Below are 27,452 nucleotides of genomic sequence, written 5' to 3'. Positions count from 1 at the left end.
GGGCCTCCCTCCTGTCAGGCCCTGGCACTCCCCTGAGGGTCGCTGGACAGGCGGGGGAAGCCCGCGGTGGCCCCGCAGTGAGTAGGGCACCAGGGCTCTGAGCACCTGCCCTGCCCTCAGGTACCCCTCTTGCGATGCCCTGTCCCTTTCTCAGCTAGGACAGAAAGGGTCTGGGCCTCCCAGCAGCTGAGGGCAGCCCCTGGGAGGTAACGGAACAAGAGGCAGCGCCCACCCGGGGCTGGAGAAGGGCTGACCGCCCCGCCCCATATCTTGTGAGTCCTGGCAGATTGCCCCAGGCTGTGTCCCTCCCTGGCCCCCGCCTCCCCTTCACTTCCCCCAAGATTCTAGTAGCCCAGATGCAGTGCCTTGGGGACCCCTCCCTTCCGGGGTTGGGCCACAGCTCCCCCAGGCTGAGCTCCCCCAACCAGAGGAAGGAGGAGGGCCTTCCCGGTTCCGGTTCCGAGGGGCCTGACTGGTCCTGGGAGGAAAGTGGCACTGGCACAACTGCCCATCCCCCAGGCCTTTGCTGAGTTTGGGCAAGCGGCTGGCATGAGTCCCTGGGGCCTACGAGGGACACAGCAAGAGACAGCGCGCCTGGCGCCCACCAACACCCAGCCTTTCAGACGCCTTGCCCGGCGCCCACCGTCCCCAGAGCCTCCGACCCTGGACGGTAGGGCTGATCCTGGTGCGGGGCCCGAGGCCTCCCTGAGCTGAGCCGTGGGTGGGCTGCCCCCAGCCCCTGCCTGTTGTACCAAGAGAGTCCACCCTTGGGGTGGCCTCTGACACCTCAGCTGGCTTCTGTGCAGGCCAGGTGCCCGGGTGGGGAGGGCAGTCAGCCCCCCAGCTTCTCGAGGGAGGGGGCCGCCCTGGCGGTCCTCTGTGCGCAGAGACTCCGGGAGCAGCAGCCCCATAGCTGGGGACCCTCTGGCCTGGGGCCCTGCCAGGGCCAACGTCTGCCCCCGATAAGTGGGGCGGGAGAGGGGGAGGGAAAGAACAGGGGTGTGTTCGGGGCTTGTGGCCCTGACCCTGGGTGCGGTCCAGCCAAGCCATCCGCGGGCAGAGGGTGGGGGGCATCTTCTGGGTTCCGGCCCCGCGACACCGGGTACGCGGCCACAGAGGGAGCCCACTCGGAACAAGCGCAAGCGTGTTTATTGGAGCTGTGTTCGGGAGTTTACAAGAGTCTACAACGTCCCGTACAGAGCAGAGTGTGTGCAGAACAAGCCAGCAGTCGGGGCGGGGAGGCCACGCTCCAGGTCACTGGGCGCCTCGCATGGCGGGGCCCGGCAGACGCGCGCCCACACACGCCCCGCAGCTGAGACCGGGGGAAAGTGGAAAAGGACACGGTACCATTTTCTCATTGTAGAAGCTTTGCCTCTGAAAATTTAAGTATCTGTCTGTGTAAGTGGATCTTAAAAGGTCGTGAAAACTCTGCCCTGCCCCAGGGCGGGCTCCTTCCTCCCAGGAGGAGGGGCAGGGCCAAGGGGCACAGCCACACCGGACAGGCGGCAGCCTCGGGGCGGCAGCTCCGCATCTTAAGCAAACGCGGGCCCCGCCCAGCCCTGGGCTGCAGCAGGAGGCCAGTGGCGGCAGCACCTGACAGCTGGTTGGTGGCACCCTTGGCGGGGCCGGCACAGCCCCACAGCCCTCTTGGCCCACGCAGCAGGCGCCCTCAGGGGTGCCCCGCTCCTCCTCTGGGGAGCCCCTCGGGCCCTGCAGCCGCTGCCGCTCCTGGGCCCGGCTGGCGATGGCGCGCACATGGCTCTGGCTGCGGGAGGAGGAACGCCGCAGGAAGCCCGGGGCCCCCGCTGCCCCCTCCCCAGCCGGGCCCCCCGCTGCCCCCTCCCCAGCCGGGAACCCGCTGACCCTCCCCAGCCGGGAACCCGCTGACCCTCCCCAGCCGGGCCCCCGCTGCCCCCTCCCCAGCCGGGACCCCCGCTGCCCCCTCCCCAGCCGGGCCCCCGCTGACCCCTCCCCAGCCGGGCCCCCGCTGCCCCCTCCCCAGCCGGGCCCCCGCTGCCCCCTCCCCAGCCGGGACCCCGCTGACCCCTCCCCAGCCGGGACCCCGCTGACCCCTCCCCAGCCGGGACCCCGCTGCCCCTCCCCAGCCGGGACCCCGCTGGTGGGCAACGTGATGCCCCCAGCCTGCTGGAACCCCGTGAGCCTGCGCAGCTGCTCCGTCAGGGCGTCCAGCCACGCCCCCCGCCCTGCCGGCCTCTCCCCAGCCAGGCCCAGGCCGCGGCCCGGGCTCTCCACGCGGGGGGGGCAACGTCGTCCACGGTCAGGTCCCCGAGGCTCTTGGACTTGGCAGCCACAGTGCAGTCCGGGAGGCCCACCAGGAGGTGGTGGGCCCAGGGTGGCCATGGGGCCAGGGGGCGGGGCTGCAGCTCGTTAGGCCCCACAGGCAGCTGGCCAGCAGCCTGCAGGTTGGGGTTGGATTTGCTCTTGGTCACAGCGGGCAGGTCCAGGCGGGCGGCCGAGGCCAAGCAGGGCCACAGGGGCAGGCGTCCCGCCGGGGCCCCCGGGAGGCTCTCAAGTCCCAAGCCCAGGCCGTGCAGGGAGAGGTCGATGACCGTGTCACCAGACGACAGGCTGGAGGACGAGGACACGCTGCCACAGTGGCTGCTTGGCTCCAGCGGCTGCCATAGCTGGTCACCGCCAGTGGCGTCCAAGGACACGACGGGGCGGGGCCTGGCCAGGGGCCACCGTCCACCCAGGGACTCCGAGGGGACCTGCCCCTCGCTCTTGGCCCTTTTAAGCACGTGGCCCAGAGCCCGGGGGTGGCCCCTGCCGTCCGTCTGGCTACCGGGGACCCCCTTGCAGGCCCCAGCAGGGCCCCCGCCGTGGCACGCCGACTGCCTGCTTTCGGGGGCTGGCTCAGCGTTCCCTTGGCTCCCGGTCCTGAGCTGGAGGGGCCCGGAAGCTCCCAGAGCCGCCCTTCGGGGGCTCGCCGAGCCGGTGCCGGGCCCCGCAGAGCACTGGGGCCCTCCAGGGGTGTGGCTGGGGGAGACGGCCCCCGGCGGTGGGGGGCCAGGACCCCAGGCTGGCTCCTCGGCAATGGTTTCCAGGCTGCACAGGGAGGAGAAGGGGTGGGCGTCTGCGGGGAGAGGGAGAGGCAGATGTCAGGGGCGCCCGCGGGGCTCCAGGCCCCTCCACGTGCTCACAGCTGCCCCCACCCTGCCCCCCCACTCCGCTGCTGCTGGGGGAAGAGATGGGCCTGGGCGCACAGGCAAGGCCCTCCTGGGGCCGGCACAGCTCAGGGCCCACGCGCGCCCAGGCCGCGTTACCTGGCACTCAGCCGCTCTCAATCCCTGACTAGGAAGGCAGCGTGGGGACAGAAAGGAGAAGAGGGTGGTCAGCGCCGGGGTGGGGCTGGCCGTGGACAGACGGACGCAAGGCTGGGCGGGTACAGAGGGGGAGCGGGAGGATGGCCCAGCTTCCAGCACGCCCTCCCCGGGCTCGGATTGCTCCCCGCGACCAGGGGCCACAGGCAGTGCTGTCACGACCAGCCCTGGGGCCGGGGTGGGGGCTCCAGAGCAGAGCTGCTCAGACATGCGTCCCCAGGGCCAAGGGCCACGGTCAAGCTGCTCCCCTCACACTTTGCAAACAGAGGCCTCTACGTCGAGATTCTGAGCCCCAGCCAGGAACCCAGGCCAGACTCCCCAGAGGAGTGCGGTGCCGGCCAGGGGCCAGGGGGAGGCAGGAGGAGGGCCTGGAAGCTGCCCCGGGGCCCTGGCAGTCAGGCTGGGCTCCAGAGGCCACCCTTTGGGCTGCAGGCCTCGGCAAGTGGACCCGGCTCAGACTCCCCAGTCCCCAGCCCGGGGTGAGGACGGCTGCAGCCAGAGCTGCAGTCACTTTCCCAGCCCCTGGGGAGCATTGGGGGCCTACGGGGCAAATCATGGTCAGACGGGGGTATGGGGGCTGAGGGGCCCACGGGACCAGCCAGTGGAACAAGGAAACGAAGGCCAGTGAACACACGGAGGCCACAGTTCTGGACACGGAAGCACAGCGGGGACGCCAGCCAGGCCATGCGGGGGCAGCGTGGGAGCCACCACGGGGACACTGCAGAGGAGCGCCTGGGCTTACCGGTGGAGAGCACGGGGGACTTACTCCTAATCTCCTCCAGCTTTTGAATGAACAGGGCGTTCATCTCCCTCTGCAGGGCCCCCACCTGCCTGCGGGCGCCCTCGGGCCAGCAGGGAGTCCCCTCGGGGCTGCCTGGGCTGCTGGAGTCCGAGGACACGAAGCCGCAGCCGCCCGGCCCTGGCTGCCGGGACCCAGGGCCCTTGGGGGCCCCTCTGCTTCTCCCAGAGGCAGTGTGGGGCGCCCCCAGCGAGCCCGCCCAGGCGCAGGGCTGCTGGCTGATGGCCGCGTGCCTGCTCTCGGGCCCCGGGCTGGGCAGCTGCCCCCTCCGCAGGCCCTCGGCGTCCTCACCGGTGCAGGAGCCCACCACGTACTTCATGCAGGTGGTGGCCATCCTGGCAGGCCCAGGGCCCTCGGGGGCCCGCGGGGGCCGCACCTGCACCGGGCTCCTCTCCACTGGAGCCTTACCTCGAGGGCTGCGGCCGCCCAGCTCCTCCAGGGCCGGGGCCTCGGGAGTGGGGCCGGGGCTGGAAGGTGCCGCGTCGCTGGCCTCCCCCTCAGAGCCCAGGTCCTGCGGGCCCAGGACCAGCTCTGGGAAGGCCTTGCGGCCTGGCTTCTGACTCTTGCTTGGGGCGCTGGCCGTGCGCCGCAGGAGCCGCTGGCTAACAGAGGGCCGGGGCGGGGGCCGCCCAGCAGCATGACTGTCCAGGGAGCCGGGCTTTGGGCCTCGGAGGAACAGGCCTTTTAGGCCCAGAGCCTGCTTGACCTGCAAGAGAAGGAGATACATAGCCGACAGCTGGGCACCAGGGGCCGGAGACTGCCCAGCCCTGTCCAGCTGTGCTCTGGAGGCCGTGGCCCGGGAGAGCCTGCTGCGGCCCGACGGGCCTGCTCGCTTGGGGCACCACTCAGGGCTGTGTGTAAGGAGGATGGTCTCCAGGGAGGCTCTACCAGGGGCGGCGGAGGCTGTGGCCTCAGCACAGCGTGGACGGCGCCTGCCTGCACCAGGGTGGAGGGAGTGGGCGCTGGCGGAGGGTCTGTGGCTCTCAGGGCAGGTGGCCAGGGAGTGCTGGAGCGGGGAGGCCCCTCCCAGGGTCTCCCAAGCAGAGACCTGGCCCCCAGCCCAGTGCCCACCGCACTCTTCACCCCTCCAGCCCCTGGGGCCCCAGCTCTGGCAGGGCAGGCTGGCACGGGGCCCCCAGGGTGGCCCTGGTGTGGAGAGCAAGACGGGGTGTGAACCAAACGGAGCACCGGTCCCGCCCGCCCCCAGGCACCGCAGCCAAGGAAGCAAGCACAGCCAGGTGCAGCCCCGCGCTCGGCTCACCCATGCTCCTGCCCGGCCCTCTCCCCTGGAGGTGCTGCCTCTTCCGGGAAGCCTTTCCAGATGCCTGCCAGGCAGTCCTTCCCAGACGGCCGGGCCCGGGGGGCCCCGACAAGGCCTCTCCCCGCAGCCTCCCGGCCTGAGGACGGCAGCCAGGGTCCCCAGGACCGGCTGGCACGTGCCTGGGTCAACACCGGAGAGGCCGGCAGGGTCCTCACATGCAAAGACCCTGGAGACAGCCACGGTCCCCGCGACACGGGGGCACATCTGGGCAGAGGCATCAGCGGCCAGCACTTGAATCAGCTGTCTGATTCAAGATCCCAAATCCAGAGCAATTTGGTCAAAGTTGGCTAGGAGGTCATTTAGAAGAAGGTCCAGAATTCAAGCTCGGAGCTCCTGGTCCCTGGGGTCTACCCCGCCCTCCCCCTCCAGCACTGGGTGTGGAAGCACAGACAGATCAGAGGGGCACACAGGCAGGCGGAGCGCAGAGGGAGGTGGGGGAGAGGGAGAGGGCACGGGTACTGGGAGGGCCGGCAGCTAGAGGACTGGACACAGGGAGGCGCAGGGCAGGGCGGGGGGTGGGGGAGGTGCAGGAGTCGGAAAGGCCAAGGGTAGGAGGAGATGGGCCAGACCTCGGGGCGGACACACAGGAGGCCTGGCTGAGGTCCTGGACCTGCCTCATAAATGCCGCTCTGTGCCTGAGGATGGCCCGGGGGACCCGGAACCACGTCCCGACCCATGTCACATGAGCTGACAGTCTCCAAAATGCTACCAGGAATTCACGGATGCTAACGGGGTGGCCTGAGCATGCAGGTGGGGGGCGGGCAGGCCACGCCGCCCCCGTGCTGGGGTACCTTCGAGCTCCTAACAGGGCCGTGCTTCTAAAAGTAGACTTTGGACATACAGAAGCCCACTGCAAGACCAAAGAGACAGAGTGAGGCCGTGAGACACGAACAGCGGGCGTGGAGCACGGAGACGGAGACACGGGACCGACAGGGTGACCATGGACGCACAACGGAGCTGGGAGGCCTGCGGGGCCTCCGTCGGCAGCACGCAGGGCCGAGGAACACGGTAGGAGAGAGACGGTTAGTGCCGGAAGCCACATGGACCCCCGTGTGTGCCTGACAGACCACCGCGTGCAGCCTTGCTAGGCCCCAAACTTAGAACCAGGGACCCCTGGGCTCTGCAGACTGGGGAAGTCGGAGTGAGACCCCATCCTGGGGCAAATGTACTGGGAGCAGGTGAGGGACGGGGCAAAGCCAGGCAGACGCCTTCGAGGAGGGACAGAGAACCAGGGGACCCCGAGCATTAGAAGGGGAGGCTCAGGAGAGACGGGAGGGGCCGCGGCTGCCCAGGAAGGGCCATGGCTTCCATATGCTGGTGGCCACACTGGCCCCGGGACATAGAGGCGCGCCCGGGGGCCCCGCCACTCGTTTCGTGGATGGAGACACAGGCCCGTCGAGGTAAGCACTAGGCCTCATGGCCCCAGGGACACGGATGGGGTGGGGCTGGGGCTGGGGCACCCCTTTCCAACAGCAAGTGACCTTGCAGGTGGCACTCACCTTACCACTGATGTCACTGACGGCCACGTGGACAAAGATGGAGGCCTCTTCCATCCCCTCCAGGTACACGTGCCGATAGCCTGAAACAGCCGGGGTCACGCTCACCACGGCTCCTACCCACCCACGTCCCCCACACTCTACTTAAAGGTCCCAAAGCCCTGAATACAACCTGTGAGCCCGGTCCTGGGGCCGCTACCTCCTCCAGAAAGCCTGCCAGGATTGCTCTCGCCTGCAGAGCAACCATCTTCTGGGGGCTGAGGGGCTCCGCAGCTGGTGCTACCCTCCCCCACCCTGACCACAAAAGTGCTGTGGCCTTGAATCCTCCTCCTCGGCTCCCTCGGTATCCCCAGGCCGCCCCGTGGCAGAAGGCAACTCGCAGGAGGAAGCTGAGCCCCGCCCGGTCCTGGCGTCCTCTGCTGGCCTGTGGGGGACGCGCTACGGGGGGCACTGGCCCTCCCCCACCCCCACTGGCCCCTGCCCACCTGGCATCATGCTGCTGAAGGCCAGCGTCCTCTGACCTATGAAGTCACGCCCGATGGGGTCGTGGTCCCAGACGAGGAAGCGCACCAGCGCTATCTCAGGCATGTGCACCGTGAACACCAGGGTCTCCTCCCACATGGGGTTGAATCCTGGAGGCCACCAGGAGGAGGTGTCTGTCACCTTTGCCCCACCCCCACCTCTCAGACAGGCCAGTCCCATCCACACCACAACTCCAGCCTGGAGGCCACAGGGGCCCACGCCCTCTCCCAGCACCTCCTCCTAGGCTGGTCACCGGCCGAAAGAAGCAACACCGCAAGGCCAGGCGGCTGTCACTGGGCGTCCAGCCGAGGGGGCGTCCTGGACAGTCATGTGGGTCACAGGCGGTGGCCCTCACCCTTCCCTTCCCGGTCAGCAGCACAGGAGCTGTGACGGGGCCTCCGGGTGCCCCCGGCCCTCCCGCGTCCTCACCGTTGTCGTCCACCACGCGCGTCTGCTCCTTGCTGCAGTCCACGGGGAGCCCAATGACCTCCACCTCCACGAAGGGGTCGATGATCTGGCACACAGTGCAGGGTGGCACCGGGGCCCGGGCCAACGCCCCGGCCCTCCCTGGCCCCCCAGGCCCTCCCTCCTACCTCCCCTCGGTCCCCCAGCATGGAGTCCCGCGGCTTGGGGAGCTGCTGTCCACTGATGATCCGAAGCACCAGCTGCTTCTTGAGCTGACCGGGCAAAGGGTCCTCGGAGTTGGGGTTGAAGACGCCTGGGGGGGGCCAGGGTGAGGCTGAGCAGGCAGGGCAAACCCACCACCGGCTCCCGGGGCAGCCCCGGTGCGTCCACTCCCACCTCCACCCCATCCACTGGATGGGAGCCCCGGGTGCGGGCGGGGGAGGGGAGGCAGCCTTCCGGGGCAGGGGTGGGCGTCGGGGGCCGTAGGCCGGTCGCCTCTGCGGCCTCCCCGTGATGTGGGCCCAGCTCGCTCCTCCCACAGGTGGACCACGGGGGCTCAGTGCGAGGCCACACCACCTCCGGGTGGGGGGGCTGGGTGCCCGGGGACAGGGTCCAGGGTGGGGGGCCCTGGGGCTGCGCACGTCGATAACTCGAAGAGGCCACTGCAGATAAAGGCTGCACGGCACGAGCCGAGAGGCACGTGGGAGGACGGGTCAGGGTTACGATGGGAAGAAACCCACAAGTCGTTCTCAGCACATCGGGGACAAAACTGAGGTGACCGAGAAGGCAGGAAGTGCCAGGCAGACCTCGCCCAAGGGCGCCTCGCCCGGGGACCCTCGCGCTGGGGCAGCGTGGGGAGGGGCCGCAGATGCCCGGCAGGGTGGCGGCGCTTCCCCGTGCCCCAGCCTGACCCGCCAGGTGGCCTCGCCGTGGCCGCCCCCTGCCACCTCCGTGCAGCAGCCCCCAGCCCCGTGTCCCCGTCCTGGGGCCACAGCCTCACCCTGGCACATGCACTGGGGCTTGAGCACGTAGCCACAGCTGCCGTTGGCGCTGAACTTGGCCCGGTTCAGCTGGAGCATCCGCCCCTCCGACTGGTAGTTCAGGGCGACTGTGGGGAAGGATGTGAGGTGGCTGGCTCAGCGCCCAGCCCGTGTGTCCCGCCCGCCGCTTCCTGTGAGCCCGCGTCCACTACGTGAGCAGGGGCCCTGGGGCTCACGTCGGGCACGGCCAGGGCCGTGCGTCCCGGCAGGCAGGACTTCCCACAGAGCCGGCACAGCAGCCCCTCGCACCTGTGTCTTTCCTGCCTTGCCCTGGGGTCCTAAGGCCCCCGCCCCAGCGGCCCCCACCCCGGCGCCATCCTGGTGAAGTTGGCTGGCTGCCGCGAAGGTTGTCCAGAGCCAAGGGCAAGCAGAGAGGCCGCGGAGAACCCAGCTGCACCCCCTCGCCAGCCCGGCCGCCCCAGCCCCCGCGCCCACCCATCTGGCAGCCGGTATTCCAGAAGGGCTGTGGGTTGTAGTTGCTGGAATCCACGCGGTAGGAGGAGGGGTAGATGCGAGAGAGCTGGTGCTGGTTGAAGCGCAGGTACTGAGCCGGCTTCTGCTGCAGGATCTGCTGGGCCTTGGTCTCGCTGAAGGAAGACACCTGCCAGCTGGACGCCACTGCCGGGTGAGACGGGCGGCGTCAGGGCACCGGGTCAGCCACCCCCCCAGGGCCCCGATTCCCCCGCCCCCCAGGGGCCCCTCACCCTCCATCTCCACGTCGTGGATGCCCACAGACTTGGTGTATTTGACCAGGTCTGAGAGGGCCCGGGACAGCTTCACGGTCTTCTTCTGCCGGGTGGCCCTGCGGGAGGGGTGGGGTCAGGACCTGGGTCGCACGCCTCCCTGTTCAGGCTCCGGGGAGCGCCCCTCAGGCGTCCACTACGCCCCCGTGTTCCAGGCGTCGGGACATGCGGCGGACGTGCTGAGAGGTGACACCGGGGGAGGGGGCAGGTGGCCAACCGCGACAGCTGCTACAGAAACGAGCACGGGGACCGCGCTGGGCAGTCTGGCCCTGCACCCCGGGGTCCCTGCCCTGGGCCCCCACGGCCGCTCCCCACCGTGCGGGTCCCTGAGCCTGCGCATGTGACGCCGACCGTCGCCAGGACAAGGGTCCCAGCGCGTGCCGCCACGCTGCCTCTTCGGGGGCCCGGCATGGAGGCAGGCACTGACCCTCGGCTCTGGCCGCCCTGGGCATCCGGGCCCTCGTCCCCCTCCTCCACGCTGGCCGCCTTCTTCAGCTTGCCGCTCTTTTTCTGTGCAGAACCAGGGCAGAGTCAGGACGGCTGGAGCGCCAGGCCCAGTCGGGCCGTCTGCAGAGGCCAGGACGCTGCGAGGGAAGGGCCTGCAGCCCTGGGGTCCCGGCGCCCACCCTGCAGCCGGGCCTGCCCCCTCTGCAGTGCCCTGCTTGGCCCGGGCCCTGGGTGACCTGCACTCCGGGCGTCGACCAGCGTGGACCGGGGGAGGGCCATGGAGGCACCTGCTCCATCCAGCCCCGCCCAGGGCGTCAGGAATCCCAGAGGCCCTGGGTCCTGGAGGAGACCCCCCAGCTCTGGCTGGCGCACATGGGGAGCCCGGCAGACCTTGCGCTTCGAGAAGCTGCCCGCGAGGAGGCGGCCGTTCTGTCTGCTGGTTCCGGCCTCCACGGCCTGGGAGGAGAGACAGGCAGCGGGGCTGGGGCCCGGGTTGGGATGGGCAGCTCCCCGCAGAGGCCCCGGGCGCCACCTTCCTGGAAGGGAGGGAGCTGGGAGGGGCGTGGAGGAAGTGTGCCGGGAGCAGAGGCCTGAGAACAGCGCTCGCGCGCACGCCCGCATCAGCTCCCCACGATGTGCCGTGCAGTTCGACACTCCTCCAGTGCCTAGTCTTGATTTCTTCCCGTGGATGGTGACGGCCTAATAAATGCCGCTTGTGTGTCCGGAACATTCCTCGGCGTGTCCACTTAGGTGACCCTTATACAGGGGTCCCGCAGCTCAGGAGCCCCCGCCTGCTTCTTGCAGCGGCAAAGCTATTACCTACTTAGACAATCCCCTGGGCTGTGGCCATTTCCCGTTTGCACTCGGGTACGGTGAGCCTCCTGAGGCTGCAGGACCAGCGCTTCGCTGCTGTTTACAGAACATGCGCGTTGGCGGCTCCCCTCCTGCCCCCACCCGAGGGGCCCCCGGGCCTGTCCCTCCCCCCTCTGGGGCCGAGGCACAAAGCTCTCATCCACCCTGAAGCTCAGTCACACCTCTGGAGCGGCTGGGAGTCTGTGCCAGCGTCCCCTGGGTCCCTCATCACAGCCGTCACCAGCCGCCCCCCAGCCCCTTCCACAGATTCCCCGCCCCCGCCCCCGAACTCTCCCAACTTTGCTCAGGACGTGCCCACCAGGGCGGGAGCCGGCTTCGCAGCCGAGGTTCCCTGTCAAGGAGGGGCTTCAGCCAGGGGCCCACACATCTGCACACGCGCCCTGCGTGCACCCACGCGAGCTTGTGCGCACACGCCTCCCTCGGCCACGCCCCGGCCTGGCTCGCTGGCCTCACCCAGGAAATGAGCAGAACCCCTCAGGTCTGGGCTCCGGCCGCCGAGCAGGGAGCCTGGAGCTCAAGCGGGAGATGCGAGGCCCCCCCAGGCCCGGCCAAGGAGGGCAGAGGGGTAGGGACAGCCACGGGGCCACCCCCCACCCCCTCCTCCACCCCCTGGGGAGTGCTGTCTCCCACCCGCTGGCTGGCTGCCCAGAGGGGCGCTGGTCCAGAGCCCAAGGCACAGCAACGGAGGCGCTCAGAAAACCCGTGAGCTGGCAGAGGTCGGGAAGCCGCGTTCACGGTGTGTCAGGAGCCGGCGGGGTTGACACACCCCTTGGCTCTTTGCACCGCGTGGTCACCCAGCACACAAGCACCCCTGAACCTGGCCACAAGTGCGGAGAGGCGCCTGCTGGCCCAGATCCTGGAGAAGTGCTGCGGCCACAACCAGGATCTGCTGTCACCCACCCCCACCGCGCGCACCCCAAGCTCAGCAGGGGAGGCAGCACCCGCGTGCCGTCCTCGGGGGGGTGTGGGAAGCCCCTCCCACCAGGACACAGCGCCTGACAGGCCTCGTGCTCGCAAAATGGGGTCTGCGGGGCCCACCGGCACCCTCCTGGCCCCAAGGCCAGCTGCCCCGCCCATCACAGCCCGTGCGGGGCGCCGGCTTTCGGGCCACTCAGCTGATGGGGCCACATCTCCAGCGTTTGCCGGCCCCTCCAGACGGCCCCACAACTGCTCAGCCGCATCGGCCCGGCCCCCATACGCTTCATGTCCGCCTTGACGGCCCCCACACTGTTCTCCCACAGAGGAACCTCCCAGAGCTCGGCAGCCCTTCCCTATGCGGCTGGAGGGCCTCTGGGCAGGGGGCTGCACAGCTGCCCAGGACTCACTCGGCTCTGAGAGCCTGGAGCCCCTCCCTGTCACCACCAGACCCCCCAGGCCACGGCCAGGTCCTCTTCGGCAAGGAGCTGCAGGTGCCCCGGGGGCTGCCAGCCCGCTCCTGCCCACAGGCAGGGAGGGTGTGGGCTAGAGGAGCTGTCCGCAGGCCTCCAGGGGACAGGCTGTCAGCCACACAAACAGGGCAGCCCCTCCTTGGCCATCTGCCTGTGACAGGGTGACAGCTGGGGGTCCCTCATGGTGAGAACTGGAACAGCCAAGTGTGAGCTCCTGGAGGACCCGGGGTGGAGATGTACACCAGAGGCAGTGTGTGTGTATGCGTGCAGGTGTGTGTGTGTGTGTGTGTGTGTGTGTGTGTGTGTGTGTGTGTGTGTGCAGGTGCGTGCAGGTGTGTGTGTGTGGCCAGGTTTGGGGGGGCAGGTGTGTGTGTGCGTGCAGGTGTGTGTGCGTGCAGGTGTGTGTGCACAGCTATGCAGAAACCTCACGCTCCGGCCCCTCTCCCAGCTGCAGGCCGACCCCGCCTGCCTCGGGGCTCCCACCTTTTTGGCCTCTGCCGTGTGCCCGAGTTTGCCAGGCGGGGGCAGCGTGGACGCGGTGAAGTCACTGGGGTCTTCGCAGTCCCGAATCTTCGCCTCCTTCATTAGGGAATCCAGTTTCCTCTTGGCAATGTTTTCCACACGCTTCAGATTGGTGGAGGCCTGCAAGAGGCGGACGGCCAGCCCCTTGGCCTCGGTCCCCAGCTTGCGGGCAGCAGCGGGGACAGCGTCCGGTCTCGGGCAGGGCCAGCACCACTTCACGCTCAGCCCACGTGAGCTCCAGCTCACGCCTGGAGCTGGCCCCAGGCTCGCTCCCACATCACGTTGCTGTGCGCCCTGGCATGTGATTTGCCCCGGGGCCTCAGACAGTGCCGAGCAGGCCCTGAGCCCAGGCCCATCCGATTCTAACACCTGTCTCCTTCAGGTGCACGATGCGGCCGCCGGACCAAGTGGACCGCTCACCGGGCACCCGGCGGCCACTCTGGGCTCTGAGAGCCGCTCAGCGGCTCAGGATCTGGGAACCCACCACCAGCCACCGTGCGCCTCAAGGAGATGGATGGGGTGGGGACAGACCCCAGCGTGGTCCTGACCAACTTGGACCCTCCAGGCAGGGCCTGGGCCTTGGGCATCTGGGCACCCCCATGCCCAGCCAGGCTGGAGTGGGTGCAAGGTGGCCACCACAGACCGAGGGCTTACTATCACCCCTGGCCAGGCAGGGAAACGTGCAAACCCACCCAGAGCGGGAGGAATCCACTGCCTCAGGGCTTTCTAAAACAATTAGCCAGCAGCAAGATTATTTTCCCATCCGATGGTCCCTCAGGGAGAAATAATACCTTGGCAGTACCCAGAAGAGGGAAGAAGCTAATTAGAGAGTCCCCACCCCCACCCCCGCCTGCCCCTCGGCTGCTCAAAGCCCTTGTGGACTCCTCAGCCTCCCAGCATTGCCCCTGGTCCCAGCGACTCTCTGAGAAGAGGCGACAGCCGCTAGCTGGGAACTCAGGGTTCGTGCCCTGTGTGGAGGGCTGGGCAGGGGGGTGCCCAGCAGCCTGGCAGCTTTGCAAATCACCCTCAGAATCTGCCCCCTGCCCCTCTGTCCCTGCCACCTCCCTTCTACACCAAGGCTTGAGCTGGCTGTTCAGGTCTGCAGCTCCCCCGGCCCCCAAAGCCCCCCACGCCCACTCACATCCCCGTTGAGGAGCTTGCAGTCCTCATCGATCTCGTCTGCGCTGTCCTCATCAGACACCTCGCCCTCCTCAGCATCCTCGCTGATGTTGGCTGGGAGCTTCTTGCCCTGGGGGAGGAGGTGGACCTTGGCAGGGGCCCTGTGGGAAGTGCTGGGGGGCCGGCACCCACAGGAGCAGCAGCAAAGCGTAGGAGCCTTTCCCAAGCTTGCTTGTGGCTCTCAGGCTGGGGGCAGGGCCAGCCCACCCATCCTTGCGGCAGCGGCGTGGGAGGGACGTGCCCGGGTGTGATGCCAAAGGCCCCAAGTTGATTGACAGCTACGGGGAGAAGGAGGCGAGGTCAGGGGCAGGGCTTGCCCTGTGGCCCCTCAAATCTATCACAGATGGTGCGGAACCCCAGCCTGTCCGGAGCAGGGCCTTGCCCTTGACCTGACTGCAGGTTAGAGGTCGGAGGTCAGAGGCTCAGCAGGACGCTGGCCCCAGGCGGGGTAGGCAGGGGCTCACCTTCACCAGGATCTTGCCCTTGAGCATCTGTGGAGAGGGTAGCATGGTGGCATCCTCGCTGCTTACTGATGACAAGTCCAGCTTGTCCCCAAGGATGTCGGTCAGATACTGGGCCATCTTCTTCTGCTGGACGACACTGCAGTGGTTCTCAATGGACAGGATCACTGGATACCTGTGGCCCCAAGGGGGAAGGAGCAGAATGAGGCCAGGGGAAGGCTAGGTCTCACCTATGTAGGACTGCGGGTCACCTGCACCACTGCATGAGGAGGAATCTTCACAGGAGCCCAGGATAGACGGGGCTGCCAGCCACTCTGGGAAGGGGCCCACCAATGGCTTTCAAAAGCAAGAGAGTGTGGGGGAAAGGAGCTGGGAGACCTTAGGGATGGGTAAAGGAGACATGTACTTCTTCTCCCAATAAGAAAATAACAAAGGCGATTAGAAACTCCAGGAAAAACAAAAGGAAACGTTCAAGCAAGTCATGGTTTGAAAATGACGTGGGGGACCTCCCTGGTGGTCCAGGGTTAGGGCTCTGCACTTGCACTGCAGGGAGCCCAGGGTTAGGGTTAGTCCCCCTCTGGTGGGGGAGCTAATATCCCACAAGCCACACAGCACGGCCAAAAAAAAAATGGCGTGGACTACACCGAGGTGCAATGGATAGACTGTGAGAGAGATAACCCCATTCACCGAGATACGGCAGACGCTGTCCTGTGCATGGCCCTGGGGCCCAATAAGGAGGGAGACATAGCCTGGTACACACCGTCGGGGGGCACGTCATTATTACCTACGTGGTGCAGAGTGGGGAGTGCAGCGTGCGGACTTTCATGATAAGTTCTTCAGTTGTTTATTTCCTTAGAAATGTGCACATTTACTTGGATTTTTGCCGAAAGGCAACATAATCCTTTTAGAAAATGTAAATGACCCAGACCCAGAAGTCAGAAACTAGAGCAAGAGGTGGGCGAGTCCTGCAATGTGAGAGGCACGGCCTGGGGCAAAGGTCCACCCCTCCCCATTTCCCAGGCAGGGCACCGAGGCCTGGGGGAGGACCTTGTGCCCACAGAGATTATGCTGGCGTGGGAGGCGCAAGCCCCGTCCTGAGACCCCAGCAGGAGACCTGTGTGTCCCAGCCCCCCTGCTCTGAGACGCCCCCTCACCTGCAATTCCAGAGGCCAGAAGGCCCTGCAGAGATCCCTCCCTCCCACCCCTTCCAAGACAGAGCCTGTGCCAGGTCTTCCCGGAGGGGCACCTCGGTTTCTACTTCTTAAATCAGTCTCGCTTCCACTCCCCCCTCCTTCACTCTCACCGGCGAGCCTCGCTGAGCTGAGACTCGAGGGGAGCAGTGCGGGGAGGCCATCTTCTATTCCCAGAAACTAAACTGGATTTTGTTCAACAGTGTCTCTAGCCGTTCTGAGTGACGCAAGTTGAGTCTGGACACAGTAACTTCTTAAGAGCAATTAGTGCGGAGCCACCACTGTGGAGGGCCTCTGACACCAGGTGTCTGTGGCCCGGGGCCGCTGACACACGCGCCCTGCCCGGCCCAGCTGTCGCTCCTTCATCCACCGCCTTCCCTCTCCTCTGCCCCTGCCCTGCCCCTCACCCTCAACAAGAGACCGCCCGCCAAAAGGTTGCACTGCCGCAGAAAGGATGTACAGGAGGGGCAGGATGAGGCCCTTGAGCCCCTCCCCCCCAACCCCCGGGGCAGCCCCCCCCAGTCCCAGCCACTCACTCGTTCTTGACAAAAGCGTATTTGTTGATGGTTTCAATGACGTCTTTGAAGAGGATCTTGGAGGTCAGAGTGTAGCCATGGTGCACGATGGGCTCCCCGTCAGGCCCATCCCAGCAGTCCACTGCAGGCACACAGGCCTCAGTGGGTTCCAGGGGCCGGACCACCGCTGCCCGGAGACCCAGTCCGTGGACGCTAACCGGAGGCGGCCCTCTTGTGCCGCAGTTAACACCGGGAGAGACGTAGCCCGGCCCCGGCCAGGCGGAGGGCAGGAACCGTGCCCAGAGACTCCAGAGGGCTCCTCGGGGCCACCCCGCCCTCCCACAGGAGACATCAGCCCACGGCCTAGGCCCGGCCCCTGGGGCCGAGGGGCGTGCTGGGTCCCAGAGCCCCAGCACTCACCCTCCACGCAGCGGCAGCCGGCCTGCAGGACCCAGGCGTACATGTCCACCCTCGACTGGGACATGAGCTGGTCGCCCACGAGGTAGGTGTTGTGAGACGAGGTGATGAAGTAGTGGCTCAGCGGCCACGTCATGTCCTGGTGTACGTGGTGGTGCTCCGGGTTGAAGATGTCGCCAGCAGGGCTCCGAGTGTAGTTGGTGAAACCTGCTGGGGGAGCACGGTGGGGCAAGGGGCTCAGCCCTGTGCCAGCCCCGCCGTGGGCTCATCTCGGGACCACCCGCCCCCATGCCGCGTGGACCCCTCCGCGCCCCGCTGACCCAGCAGTGCAGCTGGGCCGGCGTGGCGCCCACTCACCGTCAATGCCCATGGTCCCCTTACTCTTGTTCTCTGGGCAGGGCTCAAACTGCTCGATGATGTCACGGCAGCTCTCGAGGGTCACGCCCGTCATCTAGGCCAGAGCAGGGGCTTGAGGCCAGGCCGGCCCAACTCCGGCCCCACCGCGGGCCGCCTCCGCGCACGGGCGCTGACCACGCGAGGCTGAGGCCCTGGTCCCTGCGGCGTGCTCCCCCGTTTGGGGGGCTCACTGGCCACCCCCAGTGGCGTGAGACTTGGGACTCAGTGACCAGCAGACTCCAGAGGGTCCCCTGGGTTTGGAAGAGCTGGCGCTGACTGAGGACCCCTGGCAGGGGAGGGGTCTTTGGCATGATCAGCCGGGCCACCCGCCACCGCTGCTGCGTTAGGGGTCTCGAGGGCTGTGGACCAGGGCGGGCTGGCAGGGAACGAGGCCCGGTGTGAGAAGGACCACGTCCCATCTTGGAGGAGCCCAGGGGGCTCACCTGGCCCCTCCTGTCGCCTCCCCAAGTCCCTCGCAAGAAAGCTGTGCGTGGCAGCCGGGCCCAAGGTGGCCTTGCCCATCGGTGGACCCGTGTGTCAGAGGCTGAGTGACTTCCCAGGGCCCCACAGTGCAGCCCCCGGGAGCTCCCCGCTCCCAGAGGCAGACCCACCAGCAGGGCTACCCGGACGTCCCCAGGAATGTGGGGATGGGTATGTAGTGGGGGGAGAGGGGCAAATGGGGTCAGAGCTTGGAGCAGCTGTGGACCCAGGAGGCCCAGAGTCAGGGGCCAGGACTCAAACCACCCAGCCGGTGGATAGTTTGGGCCGCAGACGGTAAGAAGAGCTCTGGAGAGCTTAGGGCGAAGGTCAGGGAGCAACGGGTCAGTTCTACCCATCCCAGCCCGGGCCGCGTTCCCTCCCTCCACCCCTGTCGGAACAGCGGCCCCTCAGCCTCACTCCGGCGCTGCCCACAGTAGCCGCACCCACGCCGTCTGCGGTCCGAGCCCCGCTGTGGCAGCGCTGTCCCCTCAGGGGGTGGCCTTCCCCCCTCCAACCCGGGCCCGGGATGAGGGGTCCAGACTCCTGAGCCAGGCAGCGCCCGGGGAGCACTCGGCCTCTCAGGACGGATGGGGCGCCTGGGGCCGGGGACAGTAGAGGCAGGCACACCCTGCTGGCACCCAGAGGCGCCTGCACGTCTGCTGGACAAATGTTGGAGTGAGTTGGCAGCGGGCCCAGAGCCCTGGGGGTGGGAGCCAGCCAGACCCACGTGGCTGGACCAGGCCTGAAGGCTGGGCCAAGGGACCTAGGCCAGAAGATGCTCGACGCCAGTGTCGGGGCCGGGGTCAAGCACGGGCTCCCCTCTGGGAGTTCCGGGGGGGCCACGGTCAGGGCTGAGCCACTCTCCTTCCCCACCGGCTTGGTGGCTGTGGCCCGAGCCAGGAACCGAGGCAGGTGCAGTAAGTGGGCCTCAAATGCCAGACTGGTGCCCACACTTCCCCAAGCTCCCAGTCACACTGTGGACGGGCTCAAATGCCCCGGGAGGCCGCGGTGAGGCCACAGCCACCAGGAGCCCGGCTCCTGCCGGGGACGCTCACCTTCTGCTCCACCTCTAGGAAGCGCTGCAGGTCGGCGGCGTCCAGGTGGTCTTTGTGCTCGCTGTAGGCCAGCATGAGCAGGTAGAGGTCCCGGCGGGTGGACATCATCTTGTAGAAGGCACAGAACTCCTCGAAGCCCAGTGTCCCCTGGTGGTCATCTGTGTCTGCTTCCTATAACGCAAGGCCTCCGGGTCCCCTCACATCCCACCCTGGGCCTCAACCGCGAGGGTGCCTCCAAGCTCCCCATTCCTCAGGCAACCCTGAGTCGAATCGCCCCTCCCTCTTCCAGCACTACTGCCCATGTCACGGGCTCACGAATGCTCCCCAAGCCCGGCAGCGGCGTCCTCACTGGGCTCCCCCTCGCCTCTCCCACCAAGAAGCCACCGAGTGACCCGTTAACACAGCTCTCACCCCACCTCCCCCTTTCCGAGCCTTCCCAGGTCAACCTGCAACTGAACCCAGCAAAGTCACCCCACCCTGGAGAAATACCCCACCCAAGAGTTAATGCCTACGCTGGGCTATGATCTGTAACTAGGGTTGGCCATCCATTGATTAGAGAAGCACAGGGCCCCCGGGCACGCAGGAATCCCAGACTCCGGCTGCCACAGCAGAGATGCGAGGACAGTGGCTGAGACCAGAAAGCAGCTCACACAATACCCACAGGAACCCCCCAGGCAAACCCACCAGGCTGCTAATGAGACCACAGACTCCTTCATGAATCCACTCACTCAGGGAGCACCTGCTGAGGTGTCAGACCCTGGGGACACCAAGAGCCCAGGCCAGGGACAGACCCAGAGGGCAAGGGCACCCAGTGCTGGAGGCCAGGCTGCCCTTAGGAAGTCATGGGGGTCCCTGGAGCTGGGCCAGAAGGGCCATGTGGAAGGTACTCAAGACCCTGAGTGCCAAGGTTGGGTCCTTAGCCGGGTGAGCAGGTTGGGGGGTGGGGGGTGGGGGTGGGGGTGGGTGCAACTGCCCGGCAAAAAGAGACACCAGGTTCAGCACCACGGAGAGCAGTGCCCGCCAGCCTCTCGGGGCGTCTGCATTGTCTTTTCTCCTATGGCCACACAATCTGGGGTGGCTGGAGATGGGAATGAGGCCCCCTCTGAACCAGAAGTATCACCAGCGAGCCAGGTGCAGGCTACAGCCACCCCCATGTCCCCGGCCCCAGAGACAGTAGGGCTCCCAGGAAGGCTGCCCTGCCTACCCCGGCCCTGTGGCTTGGCCCCTAGGTGGGCGCCCAGCACAGCCCGAGCATCTCCCTCCAGGACCCGGGTGCCCATGCCGGGTGCTCACACCAAGGCCAGGACAGGGCCAGCTTGGTATGAGGGGCCCAGCCCAGGGCCACCTGCACGGGGCCAGCAGATGCCAGATGAGGATCCCTGTGTCTGTGCCAGGTTTGGGGGCAGCCCTGTGTCTAGAGCTGGTGGGACGGACCCAGGCAGGGCACTCGCTGCAGGTCAAAGGGCCCCTCTGGGACGGAGTCGGGCTGGAGGCCCTCCCAGGGGCCGAGGCTGCAGCTGGGCAGAGATGCGGGGTGATCTGGCCTCTCCGCGGGCTCCGGGCTGGGCAGCAGGCCGAGGTGGTGGCTGAAAATGCTCTGTGACGGCGAGGCCCTCAGGGGCCCGAAAGGCGGCTCTGAGCCCTCGGCCCCAGAAACGCCTGTCTATGTGGTCACGCAGCCGCTCTCCTCTCCACAAAGGGAAACCGTGGCAGCTAAAAGCACACGCCGGCCGGAGCTGTGCTGCTGGGTCAGGCCTCAGAGCCGCCCAGGGTGCGGCCTGGCCTACGTTCCACGGTTATTTTAGGCTTAATGAAATTACGCTCTAGCCACTCGTTACCCACCATACAGATCTCTCCTTTGTTAGGGCAGCTCCAGGCAGCGGAAACAATATTGAGATTTCTCGACCATAAAATTGTTACTAATTATCAGAGCCACTCTGCCCGGCTGGGGGTCAGCCCTCCTTCCCTGGGCTCCCGAGCGCCCACAGAGGGCCCCGTGCAGATGGGCAGGGAGGCCCAGGTGCTCAGGGGCCACCGTGGACAGCGCCCACTTGGCACTGAGCTGCCCAGGGTCTGGGGTCAGCAGCTGTGGCCCACAGCCCCCTGCTGGCCTTTCTCCAGGGCCCCACTGGCAGGTTCTCCTTGAAGCGGTCTGGATAGCACCCGGACACCACTAGTCCTGGGGCTGGTCAGAGGGCTTTGTGGGGAGCCCCTTTTGTGCCCAGGGGGTGCGGGAGAGGCCCAGCCTCCTTACAGGAGGGGCGGGGGGCGTGGGCTCTCCGGAGCTCCCAGCGGGGGGCATTTTCAAGCCAGGTCTTGGTGGTGGACCTTCAGGCCCCAGAGGCCTGTGCCCACTCGCACCCATTCCGTGGGGGGCACTCGTCTCTCGTCCTGCCTCTGAGGCCAATCTGAGCCCCTGACACAGCCTCACCATTCTGGAAGGCACTGCTGACCGCCGAGCTGCCCCTGGAAGCAGGGCAGGCAGGGAACGGTGGGGCTGCTCTGCGGGCCTGAGCTATCTGCCGGCCCCTCACTGCCCAGGCCGGCTCTGTCCCCGCTGGGGCCTTCAGGAGGGGCCCTGTGAGCCCCCCAGTACTCACCCAGCAGTCCGAGAGCATTCTGCTCACACCACCCCGCCCCCGCCATTCACGCACAGATCCATGTGCTCCGGGCCGGCCAGCTCCCCTCGCTCCAGCCAAGCACAACCTCCCGTCCCTCATGAGAGCCCAGAAGGGGGCAGCCGGGCGCCTGAGCCTCGTGGAGCGGTTGGCTCTGTCTGTGTGTGTGTGTGTGTGTGTGTGTGTGTGTGTGTGTGTGTGTGTGTTGGGGCGCAGGGCCCGGTTCAAGCTCGCGGAACCCTCTTCCCAGGTGGCAACAAGACAGTGAGGCCTGAGTGAAGTGGAGTTTGCTCGCCCGTCCCCACCCGGATCCAGGACCCGCTGACACCGCCTTCCTCCCCCGGCCCAGCAGCGGTTCCGCAAAGAGAGAAACTGATTACAGACAATAAAGGCTGCCGCTCAGCTGAGGATGCATTGTCATAACTGCTAACACCGGGGTGGCTGGGCGGTGGGTAGCCAGAGCTGCTGCCCAAAAGGCAGGGCCCGTGCACCCCACTAAGTCTGGGGAATCGCGGGGTGCAGGTCCTGTGGGCGGTTCCCCTCGCTGACCCGGCGCCTGCCCACATGTCCGGTCCACCGGTCCGGGGAGGCCCCAGGAGCTGCTGCAGTGGTGCCAGCACAGCTGCAAACAGGGGGCAGCTTGGGGCGTCTGACTGACCGCCCCGCACAGGTGCAGGACGGCTGCTTCCCTGCCATTTCCTGCAGCTTGGACGGCACCGCCCGGGACCTCCTGCAGCTTGGACAGGGCCGGCCTGCTGCCGGACACACGCCTGTCCCCAGGAGCCCTCGCTCGGGGCCCGAGAGCCCTGGCGGCCCCGCCGGCCTCACCTTGAACATCTGCTTCACCCTCTGCCGTGGCAGGTTCACGTTGAGCTTGTGCAGCAGCTGCAGGACCTCCCCGAGGCTCAGGCTGCCGTCGCCGTTCTTGTCGGCCTCGTCAAACGTCTGCTTCAGCCACTTTGGGGCCAAGTTAGGGGCCAACGGAGGTGCAGCAAGGCCAGCTGCGCCTCCCTCCCCGCCCCTCCCCTCCCCTCCCCTCCCGGGGCAGGAAGGCGTGGAGGACCCCGCCCAAGTTCCCCTTCCCGAAATATGTGAGCCCGCTGGGGCTCACACGGGGGACAGTGAGGGGTGGTCCCCGGGGCCCTCCCGCCGTCCGTGAGGATATTGGTCCCGGGTGCGCTGGCGGCGGGCCAGGCTGTCCTCGTCACGGATGCCAGCCATGAGGTAGCGCAGGCCGGTGACCCAGGTGCGCGCCTCGTCGCCGCTGGGCGAGACCAGGTCCAGCGACTCTCGGTGGCTGCCGTAGTAGATGCTGAAGCAGCAGCTGGGGTCGAAGCTGCTGTCGGGGAAGCGCTGGAAGACCTCTGACTGCCGCCCCTCGCTCACCTCCTGGACGGAGTCGATGGAGACTGCAGGGGGCGGGGGGAACGGTCACAGCCCTCCCCGGGGCCAGGCGTCCTCCACCCGCAGGCCCCAAGGTGCTCTCAGCAACAGCTGGGGCCCTTTGGGGCTTCCCGCCCCGTCTGAGCCTGGGGCCGCCTCGGTAATAAAGGCTGGCACCAGGTGGGGGCCGGGGGGCAGCGGGGCCCGGCTTGGCGCGCACCAGCTCAGGCGCCAGCAGGGATTTCATGACTGGCTGCAGCGCCTGCAGCTCCGTGGAGCCTCCGTTCAGAAGCTGAGTCACCACAAGGAGATGAGCTGAGAAGGGCGTTTGTAGGGTCTGTTCCTGTGCCCCAGGCAGGGCCCCTTCTCAGGCAGTCGGGGCACAGGTGGGCAGCATCCCCGCTGGGAGCAAGCACCCTGGGCTCGGCACAGCCAGGGACTCCAGCACTGCGCCCCCTGCCCGCCTCCTGCCCCCGGCGGCAGGCTCGGCACCACCCTGGACGTTATCGTGTCCCGTGCAGTAACGATGGGTCTTCCCCACTCGCACAGTGAAGGGTGCGCGAGTCCTTCTGTCTTCTGCCCCCACTACCCCCTCCCCGGGAGCTCCCGCCTCCCCAGCTCCCTGTGCGCACGCATGTTCGTGGTGGGGGTGGGGGTTCTGGGCCCCCAGATTAGGGGGCGCTGACAGTCAGGAGACAGCTGCCCCCACAGTTCCTCCCTCCTGGGGACCCCTCCATGGCCAGAGTCAGCTGGTCTCCCCCCGTCCTAGCCTGCTGGTCTCTGCCCTGTCACCCCTTCCCCAGAGGGGCCTCCACGACCCCCACCCACCTGCTCCCCTCTATTTGCCATCCTGTGTTCTCGTCACTCAGCATGATGTGAAGTTATCCTACCGTTAGGTGGTGTCACCCATCTCGCACTCAAAAGACGAGCTTCATGGCGGCTCAGTTCCCAAAGGATGCCCAGTGCTGGGAACAGTGCCTGGCACAGAGCAGGCGCTCCGGATGGAGCACAGGGGCTCCTGCCTGAGCAGCCAGTGGCGGTTCCACCTCCCCGGGGCCCACAGGGCAGTCCCAGCCCCCTCCTCCAAGACACCCTCCCAGGGGGCTCCACAGCGTGGCTCTCTCCTGGGCCCCATGGTGGCAGCAGTGCCCTTAGCAACCATGCGGCTGAGGCCCTGCCCCGGCACACCTGCGTCTCTCCAGTCGCCAGAGCCAGAGGAGGGGCCGTAAAGTCCCCTCTCTCGCCTGTAAGGACTCACGTGTCTCTTCCTGACCCCCAGGACCCCCAGCCTGGTCCCTGCCCAAATCCTCACAGCTCATTACCCGCCACCACCCATCCAGACAGCTCTGCAGCCTCCACACGCCTGTCAGCTGCTCAAGCCCCAGGCTGCCTGGGCCAGCATTCAGCACCGGGTCGTACCCTCAGGGTGCCCAGCAGGGTCTCGCTGCTCACCAGCGGTCTTATCTCCCCGGCTAGACTGAAAGACTTTCGCCTCTCAGCGCATCTCAGCATCCGGTGCAGGGCTGGGCACTGGGGCTACTCAGTCTCCACTGAGTCCCAGAGGGCTCTGCTAGGTGGGCAGCAGGGCCAGGGCCCTCACCCCACTGCGTCCAGATGTCACCGAGGATCTCCAAGGCCAGCTGAGCCCATGGGCCAGGCCTGGGGACTTCCAGGGCTCAGGTCTTGCTGCCCCTTCAGCTGCCCAGTGGCTGCTCTGGGAGGGTCCTCTGCCCCCCTGGGTGCTGGTCTGGGGGCCCTGCCCTGCCCACCACTCCCCCACCCAGGGCCACCCCACTCACTCTTGGCCTTCTCATTCTTGCGTGAGGGCCGCCAGCGGATGCAGGAGCGGTGTTCATCCAGGAAGTAGAAGCGGACCAGGCCCTTGGAGCTGCCACGGAGCTTCACCATCTGTGTCCCCGCCTGCATGGCACTCATACATCGCTCCACTGGTGGCCCACCGACCCGGCACACAGACGGACCGACACAGACAGACACAGACAGACACAGACAGGGGTGCTGGTGAGCGCTGCAGCGGCCCCTCTGTGCTCATTGCAGCCTCAGCCCCACCCCCCACGTGCTCAAGGGGGTGCAGAACTCAGACCCCAGGCCTGCCTGAGGCCCCAGGTGCTGGCCCAGGCCACAGATCCAATCTAGGACCCTGATGAGAGGCCAGAGTCCACAGAGAATTGGACCGATTCTGCCCAGCCGGGCTCCTGTTGGCCTCCCCAATGGTCCTGCGGCCCAAGGGCCAGGCGAGGTCCCAGACGGGACCCTTCCCACCCCCCAGCTCTGCCCTGCTTCAGCGGCCTCCCACCCACCCCCTTCCACCACCATGACCTGCCCCAAAAGCTATGACACACGAGAGGACATAGGGATGGGTGGCCGAGCCCGCTCTCAGGAGCTGCTAGGCAACGAGGTCCCGGGCCAGGCACAGGGTGGACCCAGGTGGGCGGCATGCAGGCAGCCCCCCACGATGCCCAGCCTGGCTCACTGGCCCGGCCGCAGGCGCTCCTGAGAGCCTGCATCCCCTTCCCGTGGCATCTTCAGGAAACCGCCCTCCTCACACGCGCCGCAAGGGTGGCACCACACACATCCACCCGGAGGCCACAGAAGAGGCTCCATGAGGCCAAGGCCCCACACAGGTCTGGGAAGGTGCAGAGCCCACACCTTCCCCCAGGGGGCCCCACTGCCTCTCCCCTCCCCTCCCCTCCCCTCCCCCTCCCCTCCCCTCCCCTCCCCTCCCCCGCCCTCCTCCCCTCCCCTCCCCCCTCCCCTCCCCTCCCCTCCCCCCTCCCCTCCCCTCCCCCCTCCCCTCCCCTCCCCCCTCCCCTCCCGTCCCCCCTCCCCTCCCCTCCCCCCTCCCCCTCCCCTCTCCTCCCCCTCCCCTCCCCTCCCCTCCTCCTCCATCTATTCAGCCTCCTGTCTGCAGCTTGTGTATCTCCCAGGTACCAGGGGAGGCCATGGCTGGCCAGGCTGGAGAGGTAGCAGGCCCTCCAGAAGTCCCAGGGATGGGTCTGTCCTGGCCCCACTCCGGCCCCTCACAACTGCTTGCTTAGAAAGCCCGGGACCCAGGAAGTACCAACTGGTGAAACACCAAGTAATTAACCCACGAGGCCCCCCCCGATGAGGAACCCTCAGGTGGTGTGTGGAGGCCCGTGGGCAGTGTCAGCCCGAGGGAACAGGCAGTGAGGACTTCTCAGAGGAAGCCAACCTCTGACCTTGAACTGCAGGCATTGGGTGGGGGGCACAGAGGGGAGCCGTGCACAGGGAGGCTGGGCTCCAGGGGAGACATCAGGAGGTAAAGACGCGGTATGGCTGCCAGGACACAGGTAGCAGGTGGGAGGGGAGAGGCCGGGGATGGGGACAGGGGCGGGCCCCCGAGGCCTAGAACCAGGTTCTGGAAGGCGGTACCTGGGCCAGGCCCCATCTGCCAGTTGGAACAGAGAGCCGGAGGGGCCCCGCCAAGACAGACACTCTACCCTCCAGAGTCTCACCGCAGTGTCGGGCACTCTGCCGGCCTCTAAGGGCCGACACATCTGGCACCAGCATGCTGGCCTCACCACACCTGGGCCGAAGGTGCCACTGCCCCCCAAAGTACCAGGGACCCCCTCAGCGAGTGTCCAGCCGCACATCCACCAGGACCATGGCCCCGGCCCCTCCTTTACCCCTGACTCCCCCACCCCTTCCTTCCCCACTGCCCGCCTGGGGTTCAGCCTCCAGGCCCTGAGCGGAGGGGTCAGAGAGGTGCACCGGGGGTTGCTGCCGGAGCCCCGTGACCCCCAGAGGGAGACCCAAGGGGTCAGGAGGCTACAGGTTTGCATGGAGGTGGGGTGGGAGCCACCAGGCCTTTCACAACCCCAGGAGCAGCGCCCCCCCATCTCCTGAGCCCAGTGACCCGGGGGCTGGGCGGGGCTCTAGCCAGGGAGGAGCAGGCCAGCCCCGCCCCAGATGACCAGACAGGGCTGCTCCCTCACCTAGTGGGCCAAGCTGCCACCGCGAGGACACAGCCACGCTGCCGCCGACCCAGAGGAGGGCCTCCGCCCGGCAGGCCACCATTCCCTTGGTCCGGCTGGGGTTAAATGGCCAGGGGACAGACATGCCCCGATGATGGCCAGGGGTGGGCTCACGGAGGCCAGAGAGGGCCAGCCCCCAGCCCCACCTCAACGGCAGGTCAGGCGGTGGCAGGCAGCCCGGGGGTTCCACGGGGCCCCCTTCTCTCCTCGGCTTCTTCCTCCCCCTCACTGCCCACCGAGGCCCCCGCAGGGCTGCTCCCAGGCGCCTCTGGCATTGGCCTCTCACCTGCTGTCCCCGATGGCCCCCGAGCCAGCCCACCCGCCCCCAGGGCCACAAAGGGGTCCCAGGAGAAGCAACGCCCCAGGGCCTGAGGTAGGGAAGCTGCAGGGCCTCTGCCCGCCCCACCCACCCTCTGCCCAGTCCCTGCGCTAATCCAAGCCTGGATCCAGCCCAGCTGGCCAGAGGATTTAGGCCAAGGGAACTCCCGGCCGGGGACCGGGAGGGGACCAGGCAGGTGGCAGTGTCGGCCAAGGCCCCAGGCCACCAGCCCCCACGCCCCAGCTGAGTAACGACAGGCAGGAGAGACAGGTGGTCTCCCTGGGGACCTGAAGACCACAGCTGTAAGGCCTGGGGTGGTCCTCATGGGACCACCCACCGGGGCACACTCTCAGGCCCTACCAGGAGGTCTCCCTACGCCCCTCCGCAGGTTGGATGCTCTGCCCCATCCCAGCCTGTGCCCCAGGAGAAGGCCCTGATCTCACCCCACATCTCTCGTACTCCAGGGGAACTCCGAGGGGATTCCTGAGGTCCCGGTGGGCCTGGAGGTGGGACGGAAGCAGTAGTATCC

At 67.4% G+C, this 27,452-nt stretch overlaps 1 protein-coding gene across 1 annotated transcript; it reads right to left on the bottom strand.

Moving 5' to 3' along the window:
- Window positions 1–992: 992 nt before the first annotated feature.
- On the bottom strand, window positions 993–26,689 carry PLCH2 (phospholipase C eta 2). The gene is given in 24 exon segments (XM_032614324.1): window positions 993–1,832; window positions 2,118–2,259; window positions 2,262–3,094; window positions 4,549–4,846; window positions 6,961–7,040; window positions 7,443–7,589; window positions 7,909–7,993; window positions 8,073–8,197; window positions 8,885–8,992; window positions 9,360–9,542; window positions 9,629–9,726; window positions 10,095–10,177; window positions 10,505–10,570; window positions 12,859–13,017; window positions 14,039–14,146; window positions 14,541–14,712; window positions 16,264–16,384; window positions 16,663–16,866; window positions 17,017–17,110; window positions 18,591–18,761; window positions 22,037–22,167; window positions 22,375–22,617; window positions 24,391–24,537; window positions 26,566–26,689. Coding segments are annotated over 24 exon segments (4,500 nt in total). The 3' UTR covers window positions 993–1,254.
- Between the last annotated feature and the right edge of the window lie 763 nt (window positions 26,690–27,452).

The sequence above is a fragment of the Phocoena sinus genome, chromosome 1, assembly GCF_008692025.1.
Source record: "Phocoena sinus isolate mPhoSin1 chromosome 1, mPhoSin1.pri, whole genome shotgun sequence".
Classification (NCBI taxonomy): domain Eukaryota; kingdom Metazoa; phylum Chordata; class Mammalia; order Artiodactyla; family Phocoenidae; genus Phocoena; species Phocoena sinus.
Note: the sequence above shows the minus strand (reverse complement) of the source record. Positions and strands in the feature narration are given on the sequence as shown.